Below are 14,365 nucleotides of genomic sequence, written 5' to 3' on the forward strand. Positions count from 1 at the left end.
TTTGTTTCCTAATGATATATGATAAAATATTTTATTTGCAGCCATAAAGTGAAATAACATTTTCCTAGCATTTATATGGAACAAAATGAAGAGCAGATATTCAGACGGGAAAATCTACTACATATAGATCATATACATTAGAAGTTTGTCTTAATGTTATACCTGTTACATTGATGAGCAAAAGAATGCTCTGGAAATTACTATTTATGACTGCCTAAATTTAAGATGTTAAGTCTTCTGAGTGTTCTCTATTATAGTACTAAATTTACATGCTGTCATTTTAGTATTATATGTGGGGAAATGTTTATTTGTAGTTTAAATTAAGGAAAAGATTTATAAGCTAATTTATGTTTTTCTAGCTTTTAACATTTTAAAATGAATAATTATTTTCTTTTTGGTATCTGAGTGATTAATGAAGTGCTCTGACAGTTCTTAAAATCTTTTGTAAAACAAAAAAATCTTAGATTATAGACTAATGATCATGGCCATTAATGCCATTCACTGAAAGAGTATGAATGCAAATTTTCCATTTTCTTTCCTTTTTTTTGTTTTTTGTTTGTTTGTTTGTTTTGGCCACACCTGTTTGATGCTCAGGGGTTACTCCTGGCTAAGCGCTCAGAAATCGTCCCCTGGCTTGGGGGGACCATATGGGACGCCGGGGGATCGAACTGCGGTCCTTCGGTCCTTCATTGGCTAGCGCCTGCAAGGCAGACACCTTACCTCTAGCGCCACCTCGCCGGCCCCTGCTATTTTATTTTTCCATGAAAGAATATTGATTAGGGAATCTGGAGAGATAGTACAGTGGGGGAAGGTGCTTGCCACCACCAAATATGCGTCAAGAAAAATAAAATTAAGAGTATATTACTTGGATTGTAAGAATAGTGGTTCTCAACTTTTGGTTTTAAATTGCCTTATGGAATTTTTAAGTTAATGGAACTTTCTTTTCTCTCTCTCCACACACATACACGCTTATGTATTTTGGTGTTTACCATATTATAATTAAAATAAATATCTAAGAAACTTACAGTGAGTAGAATCTTACCGTGTTTTTCTGAAAATAACATCCTTCGAAAGTAAAACCTACTTGCAGTTTTCCTTCTGGGTGAAATATAAGGCATCCCCTGAAAATAAGTCCCCTCTGGCTCTGTTTTGGAATGAAAATTAATTTACTGTGAACTGATTGCTAGGGCCTCCCCGACTGGCATCTGTAGGATTCAGTTTGTCTGGTTTGTGTTAACAACTACCTTCCTGTATACAGGTCATACATTTCCTTTATTTTAATTTAACAATAAACTTGAATCCTATTCTTCATTGAAAAAATAAGACCATCCCCTGAAAATAAGACCTACTGCATTTTTGGGAGCAAAAATTAATATGACACTGTCTTTCGGGGGAATAGGGTAAGCTTTTTAGGGATGGGCAGATCTCTTTAATGTTCAACTTTACTGATCGGAAAAAAATGTGTTATACCTATTTTTAAATTAAGTATTTTTCTTCATTCATCTTTTCTGTTTGACCTAATATTCCATCTATTGTAAAATGTTTTTGGTTAATAAAGTACATGTGTAATGTTATCCATAATTCACATAGATAAGGAATTGGAGTTATGTTTTACTTTTCTCAGAATGTTGATGTTCTTTGATAATACAATAAAATAAGCTGCACTATCTTAAAATTTCTTTTCCCACTTATAAATACTTTGGTTTATATTGAACCTCAAATACTGGTGTAGTTTTTTTGGGGATGGGGTTTGGGCCATACTTAGCAGATAACCAGTTACTACTGGTTCTCTGCTCAGAAATTACTCCTGGTGATGCCTGGTGGGATAATCTATGGGATAACAGGGATCAAATTCAGAAGAGCCATGTGCAAGGTAAACAGTCTACCTGCTGTGCTATTGTTCTAGCCCAAAATACTGTGTTTTGTTTTTTAACTTGTGATTTTATGATGCCAGGTATCAACTTTAGAATACTACCAATCTTATTTATTATACTGATCCAATAATACTGATCACAATATATATTTTATATAGAGTTAAATTTTTATTAGAGTTAAAATATCATAGTTCCTTATTTGGCATTGGAGATTTAACTACACTTAACAGTGCTGAGGGTCTGGCTACTCCTCCTGATACTGTCTTCAGAAGTGATCCCCATGCAGGGGACCATATGCAATACCTATTGAGTTATACTAGCTTTTTTTCTTTTTGGTTTTTGGGTCACACCCGGCAGTGTTCAGGGGTTACTCCTGGCTCTACGCTCAGAAATTGCTCCTGGCAGGCTCGGGGGACCATCTAGGATGCCAGGATTTGAACCGCTACCACTGTCCTGCATGCAAGGCAAATCCCTTACCTCCATGCTATCTCTTCGGCCCCTATACTATCTTTTTGACTCCTCTCTCTTAATATGCATTATTCGTCAGCAAATCCCTGTCAGATACCCAATGAAATAAGTTTAATTTATCAAATGCTTTTTTTTTTTTAAATTAAATTTTGTTTTGGGTCATACCTGACTATGCTCAGGGTGTTATTCCTGTTTCTGCGCTCAGGAATTAATCCTGATGGACTCGCGGGATATCGGATGCTGGGGATTAAACTTGGGTTGATTTGTGTACAAGGCAAATGTCCTGCTGGGTGTACTGTTTATTTGGCCCCATGTTTAAATGTGTCTTCCACATTGGAATTTTAGCTTCCAACTTTCAGTCCATTAAAAAAAAAAGAGAGAGAGACTTCTTGAAATTACCTTACTTCATAAGGGTGCATAAAACCTTGTTGGGTATTGGGTGGGCTCATTCAGTTACGTTCAGAGCTTATTCCTCCCTATGTGCTCAGGGATAACTTCTGTAAGCTGTGGGGTCGGTGCTCAGACCTATCCCTTGTCATCAGTTTATAAAAGGCAAGTGCCCTACCTAATATATTATTGCCTCACTCCCAGCATAAGAACTCTCGTGTGTAGGGGCCGGAGCCATGCCACAAGTGGTAAGGCATCTGCCTTGGGCGCTCTAACTTACAGTGGACCTTGGTTTGATCCTCCAGTGTCTCATTTGGTCTCCCAAGCCAGAAGTGATTTCTGAGTGCATAGTCAGGAGTAACCTCTGCACGTCACAGGGTGTGACCCAAAAGCCAAAAACGGGGGAAAAAAAAAAACCACTTTCACGTGTATATAAGTATATATATCCTCCCCCCCTTTTGCATAGATTATTGATGGCATATAGGACTATATCAAACCAAAAAGGTTCTGTATGGCAAAAGAAATATGGCATGAAGCATTTTTTGATAAAATGCATTGTGATTTAATTTTATCTAGATAAAATTTTAATTGTGGTTGGTATATGAAGAATAGGATAATATTAAAAAGGGATGGAAATGCCTTAATATATGCTAAGGAATTTCAGCCCGTTTTCTAGCGGTCGTTCCATTTTGAGGGATTTTTGAGAGTGAAATGTCTATAACTAAATTCTGTTGTTATAAGACTTGAATTTGTTTTGCGTTTTATGGGCTTCCTGCAAGGTGGGTGGGAATGCATAGTATTGAAAATTGTTTCAATGGAATGCCACTTTGATATTAGCCATACTTTGCTTCTCTCTTTTTGTTCACGTGAATTTAAGCACATTAAATACAATTTTAAGGAGTCTATTACATAATTGTTCCAAAAGAAAATTTTATTATTATGGGGCTAGAGAGACAGCGTATACTGGTAGAATGGTTGCCTTACATGCCGCTGACCTGGGTTTGATATTAACTGCTAAATATGTATGACCTTGAATAAGTTATATATTGTTTTGGCCTTTGGGAACTATTTTATCTCAGTGCTTGGTGAATCTCTTCCTGCTTTTCTGGGATCTAAATTCACAGCTTTAGCTCCAACCAATCTGATCAGTCTCATCAGACCTTGAGTAAGTTTTTGAACAGTTCTTTGCTTCAGTTTTACAATCTCTATCATAGAATGAAGAACAGTGGGAATACTTTACAGGATTATTGTAGAAATTAGTTAAATTACAGTTGCATTCAGTTGCCTTTTATTAAACTGTAAGGTTTTCATAATCTAAGCTATCAGTTTGTTACACTACAGTTCTTCAACTACTGATGCGTTATTAAAAAGTTTGGGTTCCTAGAATAACCATTCTTTCCCAACCCGATTTAAAATATTTAAGCAATTAATAAAAGAAATGATCATGTGTATTACTTTTTGTATAAGTACTGTCTTAAGGTTTCTTTTCTTTAAAACTATCCTCAGGGGCTAGAAAGATAATATAATACGGTAGGTAATATAACACGGTAGTTCGATATTTGCCATTCTATGGTTCAGAATGCCCTCTAGATATGACCAGAAAACCCCACCGGACTACTCCCATGTCATCTCAGCCCCTCTCATTTTATTAGAAAAGTATGTAGCTTTGTATTTACAGAAAGTTAATTGCAGTGTTAAGACATGCCATTAGAAGGGCACACTTCAGTTTGACTGCCTCATCTAGTTACACTGTTTAAAAACAATTTATCCTATTCATTTTCATTAATTATTTTTCCCTGACACTTGAAGACTCCTATTCTCTACTTAATCTTAGGAGTAAAGCTATATAAAATCATTTAATTTTCATTAAGGAAGTATCAACATTACTAAATAAAGGATATTTACTTTTATTGGGGAAAGTGTTGTAATATACCACTGACATTTTAGCATAGTGAAACATTAGTGTGCTATTGTAAAACATTTTGATTTTCTTATTTAGAACAAGATATTTTAGGAAAATCCAGTTTCTTCAAACAGTAAGACTAATAATCTCTTAGTAGTTAGGTATTGCTTTTCTAATCTATAAATGGGGAGATCCTAATTGTAACAATACAGCTATAAAACTCCTGTTTTTCCTCCTTATGCCTTTTCCCCCTGATAACCAGTAGCATAAAATTTGTGTTTTATTCTGGTGTTAGAATATGGTCATCTTTTTCTATTAACAAGTACCTGGAAGAGATTGCTTATGCTGAAGTAATTTATATTTTTAGAATCTATGATGAGACAAAACTAGCAGTTTGATTTGTTATGTTGCTAGGTAAAATTATAAAATAACATTGTATAATTTAAAAATTGCATGACTTAGAAGATTTAATAAGATTTGCTACTCAGTTGTTAATGAAAGCTTTGCAAGTGAGTCCTATTTATTTGTGATTTTGAAAAAATAGTTTTGAGGAAGTTCTGACATTGAAAATTCCTAAATATTAGTACAAAATTCTTTTGTATAATGTAGTGTAAGTGATCATTTTGTTGTTATTTAAGACTTAACTTGATGTCTCTTCATTATGTGGGAAGTTGATTTACTGATAATGGCATTTATCACTGATAGTGTTTCATTTTCTTCACTGCTTTCAACAATATTTTGTATTAACTAGAGTTCTAAGTCCTGAAATTGCCGTTTAAAGTAGAAAACTTACTCTTTTGATCTGGTTTTTGTTGCTTTCATGTCTTATGATTGCTGTACTTATCAGGTATTGAGCATTGATCATAAAGAATAGTGAAAATTTCATTTATAATGTGTTGAATAATTTTATATGAGATTTTATTTTAACTAAGTATATTTTATTTAATAATAAAATTTATAGCAAACTGTTTCTGTATTGGGATTTAAAACACTTGGAATTTTTCTATAATTTTCCTTTGGTAATAGTTAATCTCTAGAATTTTGCTTCAAAAATTGTCAACTGTCCATAACACTTTTCTTAAGTTTTCAAGTAAAATCTTTGTAAAGTAAGGCATAACAGCATTATGTCAACTTTTCAGTGCTTTTGGTTTATGGTAAAGGTCAGGAGAATTGGATATTTGAATAAACTGTGCAAACATGAATCGCCAAATTTCAAGATGAACATTTTAAAGTTTTTTTTTTTTTTTTTTTTTTTTTTTTTTTTTTTTTTTTTTGGTTTTTGGGCCACACCCGTTTGACGCTCAGGGGTTACTCCTGGCTATGTGCTCAGAAATCGCCCCTGGCTTGGGGGGACCATATGGGACGCCGGGGGATCGAACCGCGGTCCGTTCCTTGGCTAGCGCTAGTAAGGCAGACACCTTAGCTCTAGCGCCACCTTCCCGGCCCCAAGTTTTTTTATTTTAAAGTTTTTTAAACTTAGTTTTAATAGTTGTTTGTATTGTATGATTGAATATATTTGAACAGGAAAAATGGTAGTGTTTTTAAGTCTTTTTTAAAAGGAAAAAACATCAATCATGGTGGTTATTATTCCTAAGTTTCTATTGCTAGTGATCTGTATTTTATCTATTATAAAATTTGATAACTTTTACAGTAGATATTCATACTTCGGTTTATTTGTAATTCAGTGTTGTAAGTTGTGTACATTTTATCATTTGTATTTAATCTTGGGAGACTGACCTTTGAAGTGTAAATGACAGTTGGAAATTTAAAAAGAAATTTAATGGAAAGTGATGTCCCAATTTATTCTTTTCTTTTTGATTTTAGATGGGAAATGTAAAGTCATAAGATCGCTAGGTTGACTGTGCCAACTATGCTTACTTACAGAGAGAACAGGAAATGAGAATGGGTGATATGGGTCCCCGTGGAGCAATAAACATGGGAGGTAGGGATTCAAAGCAAAGACTTTGGTGACTTAATTGTGATTCTTTTGGGGAACTGTATATGCTGTTTGTGATATCTATCTGTATCAGAAAAAAAACCCAAGGAATTTATAATAGTGGAGTCTCTTACATATATTAGATTGAAATAGAATTAAAAATATATTCCTAGGAAGAACTTTTTTTTAAAAGGTTAAAATGCTTTAATGAAAGAGACCTGTAGCCAGGTTTTGTTACAATCTAAAACTAGTGTTGAATTATGTCACAGAATTGTTTATTTCTGGGTTGTTTTAAAAACTTTGAGAGGACTAATGTAAATTTTTGTTTCAAACCACTTTGTAATTCAAAATCTATCCTTAAATTTACACTATTGGTATTGGGTATTTTTCCTTAACCTGTGATACTCTGCACAGAAATGAACTATTTGGGGATATCTAAATCTTTTAGGGAAAAAAAATTCTGTTTTGCCATTTCCAGGTCAGCTATGTGCAAGGCAAACACTTCCCTGCTGTGCTATTGCTGAGGCTCCTGCTTTGCATATTTAGACCAAAATTTATCTTTAGGTTATGGTTTTTGGGTTTTTTTCTTTTGGTTTTGGGCTATGCCCGGTAATTCTCAGTGGTTACTCCTTGCTCTGTGCTCAGAAATCACTCTTGGCAAGCTTGGGGGACCATATGGGATGCCGGGAATTGAACCCTGGTTGGTCCCAGGTCAGCGTGCAAGGCAAATGCCCTACTGCTGTGCTATCACTTGGATCCTATCTTTTGTTTTCATGTAAAATTTTAAAAATGCTCTTAGATTAACGTTTCCAATATTGGCTATATAACTAGGTTGTTGGGAAATAAATCAAATAAACCGAAGTGTCAACAGTGTTTGATTGTAAGATAGGTCTTAATTTGAAATTTAAAATGTCATGGACTTAATTTTGTCCCAGAGAAAGTATCTTTTTTTTTTTTTTTTTTTTTGATTTTTGGGCCACACCCAGTAATGCTCAGGGGTTACTCCTGGCTATGCGCTCAGAAATCGCTCCTGGCTTGGGGGGACCATATGGGACACCGGGGGATCGAACTGCGGTCCTTCCTACGCTAGCGCTTGCAAGGCAGACACCTTACCTCTAGTGCCACTTTCCTGTTAAAATCTTCACACAAGTCAGCTATAGATTTTGTTGCAAAGATTATATTATCGTGTATGGTATAAAATCTACAGAAAATTTATAGAGTACTTTTTCCAAAGATGAATGGAATAAAAGAATCTTAACATGCTAATATGTTGCATAAGCATTTTCTAGGATCAGTGTTTTTCCCGTCAGGTTTTCTTGAATTTGAATCACTTGCTCTTTACTCGGTCACCTTTTTTGCTACCAGTATATTAGGTTTTTTGTTTGTTTTTCCCCTCCCCCTCAGCAGTATATAGATACGATCTCTGGTATGCAAATGGGATATGACAAATGACCTTTTTTTTTTTTTTTGGTTTTTGGTTTTTGGGTCACACCCAGTGGTGCTCAGGGGTTACTCCTGGCTGTCTGCTCAGAAATAGCTCCTGGCATGCCAGGGGACCATATGGGACACCGGGATTCAAACCAACCACCTTTGGTCCTGGATCGGCTGCTTGCAAGGCAAACGCCACTGTGCTATCTCTCCAGGCCCCGACAAATAGTAGACAGTTTGTAACGTGTTTTCGTCTTATCCCTGATCTTTGTGGCCAAGCCTTGGCAGGAGTGATCCGTGAGCAGTGATCCAGGATTAAGCCCTGAGAGCACCGGAAGGAAACAAATATCATTGTGAAGTTATTATGAGATAATATTTCTAGTGAAATAATCACCTAATATTTTATAAGTTCTAAATTGTGAAGCATAGTTGAATATGATAGTATACAAGTATGTCTTTGAGACAGTTTCTAATTAAAATTTAGTTTATTAGGATTATATGAAATTGAAGATAATAGCTATTTTGAAATGCAATTACAATGACAACATAAACCTCAAATTCAAAATACTGGGTTGATTTGTAATTTTATCAGTATTTCAATGTTCAGGAGGGGACTGAAGCAATAGTGTAGAGCATTTACTTTGCATGTGGCCAACTCAGATTTAATCCTTGACATCTCATATGGTTCCCTGAATCTGCTAAGAGTAATTTATGAGTGCAGAGAGCCAGGAGTTAACCTTGAGCACAGCCGGGTGTGGCCCAAAAACAATCAAAATTTTTATTGTTAAGAATTTAGGGAACTCGGGCTGGGCGGTGGCGCTAAAGGTAAGGTGCCTGCCTTGCCTGCGCTAGCCTTGGACGGACCGCGGTTCGATCCCCCGGTGTCCCATATGGTCCCCCAAGCCAGGAGCGACTTCTGAGCACATAGCAAGGAGTAACCCCTGAGCGTTCCCGGGTGTGGCCCAAAAACCAAAAAAAAAAAAAATTTAGGGAACTCGGGGCCCAGAGTGATAGTTACAGTAGATAGAGCACTTGCTTTGCCTGTGGCAGACCCAGGTTCGAGCCCTGGCCTTCAGATCGTCCCCTGAGCATGGCCAAGAGTGATTCCTGAGCTCAGAGATGAGAATAACCCCTGAACACTGACAGGTGTGGCACAAATTTCCCCACCCATAGGGGAAATTAAGAAACTTTGATGTCATATTCATTAGAATAATATTTTGTTGCTAATATCAATGACCCTAAATTGCAGTTCATTAAGTTTTGTCCTTTATATTTTAATCAATACAAGAGTTTCTCTTAAAAGATTTTTGTGGATATAGGAAGCATTTTCATACAGTTGAATGTCAGTGCTGTAAAGTTATATCATTATATTAAATGTACCAGATGACTTTTTATTTTAGGTCTGTTACCTTGTTTCATACTAGATTAACTGATTATAAAACCTTATAGCAAAAATTCCCAAATAACTTACATCCTAAGTCTCAACTTAATAGTAGTTAGTTATGTAAATAGATGATATCAAGACAGATTGTTATATTGATAATTGAAAATTCTATTTTAAAAATATATTGAAAATAACTGTTACGTTGTTAGTAAAAAGAAAGGGAAAAAAAAACACTAATTCTCATTCTGTTCTTCCTGAGGAAAGTTGATAAGATTTCTTATCAATCCTGTCTGCCTCCTGCCTCATTTTTATTGTGGGATATATTGTTGAAGTCTAGAAAGAATTGTTCCTTACAGGCTTGCTGAAGAAACTGAAATTTTCTTGGGTAGTGTAGATTTATCAGCAAAAACAGTTTTATATTAAAGAAATACTGATTTTCTTTTTTTCCTTTTTCCTTTTTTTTTTTTTTTTTGGTTTTTGGTTTTTGGGTCACAACCGGCAGTGCTCAGGGGTTACTCCTAGCTGTCTGCTCAGAAATAGCTCCTGGCAGGCACGGGGGACCATATGGGACACCGGGATTTGAACCAACCACCTTTGGTCCTGGATCGGCTGCTTGCAAGGCAAACACCTCTGTGCTATCTCTCCGGGCCCACAAATACTGATTTTCTAAGAAGTTGTTACGTTCAAAGTTGCTAGATTCTTGGCTGATTAGGATAGATAAAGAGCTGAATATTGCTGAGGAATTGTTTAAGAGTGAAGTCTCTGCTGCTCCCTGGACTCAGCACAGCCATGCACAATTCAGTCATGTTAGTTTTTGTGTTACTACTATAATTGACCTACATGGTTACATACTAGGTTCATTCTAGTAAATGCTGAAATGGAATTAGTGTTTTTTCATTGAATTTTTAAATGATAAGCTAAGTCTAAATAAGAAAAATGACCAGAGATAACTAAAACATTTTATGCCATTATAAATTTAAAAATAAGTTTTATGGTATAATTCAGTTCTTTTGTTTATTTTACTTATTTATAAACTTAAAACTTAAAAAATGAACCTTTTACAGCTTGGGGAAGTTATTGGTTATCTTCAAATTCAAGAGCTTACAGTAAAACTATGTAATTGATTAGATTCCCCTATCACAAATTAATAGAACTTAATACATTTTAATATTTTTAGTCAAGACTAAATATAATAAAGTTGTTCTAAGTGCTTTACTAAGTTTTTAAAAATATTTTTGTTATTTAAACTGGTAGAGTGGTCTGCAGTGTTGGTGAATGGGAATATTTGAATAAAGAGCAAACTAAAAAATATAGATAACACTTCTAAGATAACTTGTGCTTTTGTAGTTTAAAATTCCTTAAATAATTGATAGATATTTTATTTGTTTAATATATATATTTTTTGGGGGAATGATATGTAGTATAGGTGGTATTCTTACATAGTGATATTTGGGTGTTCCTTTCTGAAGGAAAATTAATTTTATTAATTTTGTTCTAAAATTAAGTGTTGTTAAATTTTTAATGTCTACTAAACTAAGATAGGACAGCTCTAAGTATAGATTGTTTTGCATAGATGCGTTTAGCCCAGCACCAGCTGGTAACCAAGGTCCTCCTCCAATGATGGGTATGAATATGAACAACAGAGGAAGTATAACTGGCCCACCAATGGGTCCTGGTCCTGCCATGGGACCAGAAGGAGCTGCAAGTATGGGAACTCCAATGATGCCAGATAATGGAGCAGTGGTAATGTATCATGAACATTATTTTAATTATACTCTATAATATATATTCCTGCCTCAAAGATAACTTCACACTCAACATGGTTTGGCAGTGATTATTTATGAAGAAAAGTAATTTTCTTGATAAACATGGATACATGAGAATTAATGTCCACAGTTAGGATTAATGTCTGCTGCATGCTTTCTTTATGAAGTTTATAGTGAATATAATATGCTGATTGCAGTTAACTTTCAGTGTGTATCTTCCAGCAATGTATTTTGGTCTCTATATCCTGTTCTGTGTTAACTCATACCTTTAGTGGGAGGCAAAACTTTAGTGTTTGTAGCTGAATTTTGGTTACACATTTTATGTACAAAGGTCTCGTGTTAATTTCAGATAACTAAAATTACTGAATTTTAAAATTTCTTTATAACTTAATTGTTGCATTATTCATACAGAATTTAATTTGTAACTAAGTTTATAATGTGTAGTATATTTGGGGGACTGAGTGTGAAGATATCTTTGCGTGGTTTAAATAATAATTTATTAGACTTGATTATTAGTAAAAGGCTTGCTAATTTCCCTTAGATCTTCTCTTTTATATATGAGGCCTATATTAACACAATGTTGTTTTTATTTGCCTTTTGTTAATAGTTGCTTGTTTGTTTAGGAAAAGAAAATTGGTTATTTGTGTTTTGAAAAGTTACTTAGGGTTTTTGAATTGACCATAATAAATCTTAGGTGCCAGTGCTGTTAAGAAAGAAGGAAGTACTATGGCCAAGTAAACATGGCATTAGTTGTAAATCAATACTGATCCAGATGATAAAAGTGAACATTAATCTTAGAAATCATGGATTTTAGTTTTATCAATCTAACTTTATTTTATTTTTTTTAAATGCAGTCCTGGGGCCTGAGTGATAGCACAGCAGGTAGCGCATTAGGCTTAAATGCAACAGACAGGATTAATCCCCAACATTCCACATGGTCCACAGAGCCTGCCAGGAGTGATTTCTGAGGAGAGAGCCAAGAATAAAACATGAGTGCTGCTGTGTGGGTGACCCCCCCAAAACAGAACACAATAAAGCAAATATTTTAAGAATTTGGAAAAATTGTGTATATGCTCTTGTTATCTTTTTTTTTTTTTTTTTTTTTTTTTTGGTTTTTGGTTTTTGGTTTTTGGGTCACACCAGGCAGTGCTCAGGGGTTATTCTTGGCTCCACGCTCAGAAATCACTCCTGACAGGTTCGGGGGACCATCTGGGATGCCGGGATTCAAACCAATGACCTGCATGAAAGGCAAATGCCTTACCTCCATGCTATCTCTCCAGCCCCTTGTTATTCATTTTTTAAAATACATTTACACAGAGAGGTTGGGCAGTGCCATTATGCTTACTGTAATTATATGCACATTCTTTAGTGAAGGTTGTATTTTATAGTGAACTGTATGAAAGTTATTAAAAATTTAATACTACAAATTTTTTTGGAAGATGAATCTTGAGAAATAAGTTTTAAAAAAGTAAGATAAACTGACACCCCCCCCTTTTCCTTTTTTATCTGTCTGCTTTACTGTGTTAACTTCGTGGGTTTATTTGCACTGACACTTTCGTACTGTGCTTAGGGAATTCTTGTGTTTTTTCTTTGATATAAAATATGTGGTCATTTTATAGGGTTTTAAAACTTCATTCAGCAGTACATTGTAAATGTACAGTATTTTTTTAGAACTTTTCTCAATAGGCATTTTAGAAAAGTATCTTGGAAGTTTCTGTATTGAAATTTAAACTTTGTTTATATTAATACTTTTTACATTAAAATCTTTGCTGTTAAAATTTAAGAATGTCGTTTAAAATAACATGAAACTGGGCCCGGAGAGATAGCACAGCGGCGTTTGCCTTGCAAGCAGCCGATCCGATCCAGGACCAAAGGTGGTTGGTTCGAATTCCGGTGTCCAATATGGTCCCCCCATGCCTGCCAGGAGCTATTTCTGAGCAGACAGTCAGGTGTAACCCCTGAGCATCGCCGGGTGTGGCCCAAAAACCAAAAAATAAATAACATGAAGATGCTCCCCATTTTTTTCTGTTTATTCTAAGAAATTTTATTATGTACAATGCAATTATAAACCTTAACAGCAGAAAGCAGAACAGTACTGTAAAACTGATTAGGTTGAAGATTCACTTTATAATAGCACTTATTCGTGAAAATGGGGCATTGCATTAGCAATATGTATTTCTTCAGATGCTTCTTAAAGATTTAAAAAAAAAACATAGTAACTAATTAAATTGCTCCTTTCTTCCCTTTATGTATGATCCTGATTCTGCTGGACTTTCCGCTGAACTTCATGACATCACCACTTGGGATTTTGCCAATTTTTCTTGTCACTTATTTTTGGCGTGTTCCAAATGGACTTCATGCTATTATGTGATATTATGTAGCATAATGATAGATTCCCGCAAGGACCACCATCACAGATGGGATCGCCTATGGGCAGTAGAACAGGTTCTGAGACTCCTCAAGCACCAATGAGTGGTGTAGGTCCTGTCAGTGGTGGTCCTGGTGGTTTTGGTAGAGGAAGCCAAGGGGGCAACTTTGAAGGCCCTAATAAGCGTCGTAGATATTAAATATTCTTTACTCACTGAATATTTAGAGAAAAAAATTAGTGGTATGCCTTTTCAACTTTTACCTGTTACTTGGAAGAATTGGTTTTATTGTTAATGTATGTAGACTTTAAAGTTTTTTTTTGTAAAACTTGAGGTTTTGTATTTTCCTTTATTCATAACTTTGTAGATTAGAATGGTAATGATGATGTTCATCATTGTGAATGTTAAATATTGTTGTGACTTAAGCTAAATAGAAGTATGCCATAGTACTGTGAAATCTATGTAGTTACTTAATCTCAATAAAGAAATAATTTTGAATAATTTAAAAATGTTACTAGTGGTATTCTCTTACAGTTTTATTTAACCTTGATATAGCAGTAATACTTCCTTTAATCCCATCCATTTGACAAAGAAAATGATGTTTTACGGTTGTGCAAGCGGCATGTAGCAATGTAGTGGGAACTTACGTCAATCAAGTGTAGATCATTCTTTGGGGAGGGTGGGATATGGGTGCTTTTAATTGTATAACCGTGAATGTTCTGTAAAATCAGTTATTGTTTGTCTGCATCTTATTTAGAGACTGAATATTTAATATTCTGAGGAGGAATAATAAGGATAATCCCTATCCTGTACAAATTTTCTTTTCCAAATAAACCTACTGAATCTTGATGGG

At 34.9% G+C, this 14,365-nt stretch overlaps 1 protein-coding gene across 1 annotated transcript in view; it reads left to right on the top strand.

The window, feature by feature from the left end:
• Positions 1–14,021, top strand: part of PSPC1 (paraspeckle component 1) — a 64,969-nt gene extending 50,948 nt beyond the window's left edge. Inside the window, exons 7-9 of the mRNA XM_049782568.1 lie at positions 6,517–6,574; positions 10,954–11,123; positions 13,528–14,021. Coding sequence (XP_049638525.1) covers positions 6,517–6,574; positions 10,954–11,123; positions 13,528–13,713 — 414 coding nt within the window. The 3' untranslated portion in view covers positions 13,714–14,021. The remainder of the gene's footprint in view (positions 1–6,516; positions 6,575–10,953; positions 11,124–13,527) is intronic.
• Positions 14,022–14,365: the final 344 nt, after the last annotated feature.

This window comes from Suncus etruscus, chromosome 10 (assembly GCF_024139225.1).
Source record: "Suncus etruscus isolate mSunEtr1 chromosome 10, mSunEtr1.pri.cur, whole genome shotgun sequence".
NCBI lineage: Eukaryota > Metazoa > Chordata > Mammalia > Eulipotyphla > Soricidae > Suncus > Suncus etruscus.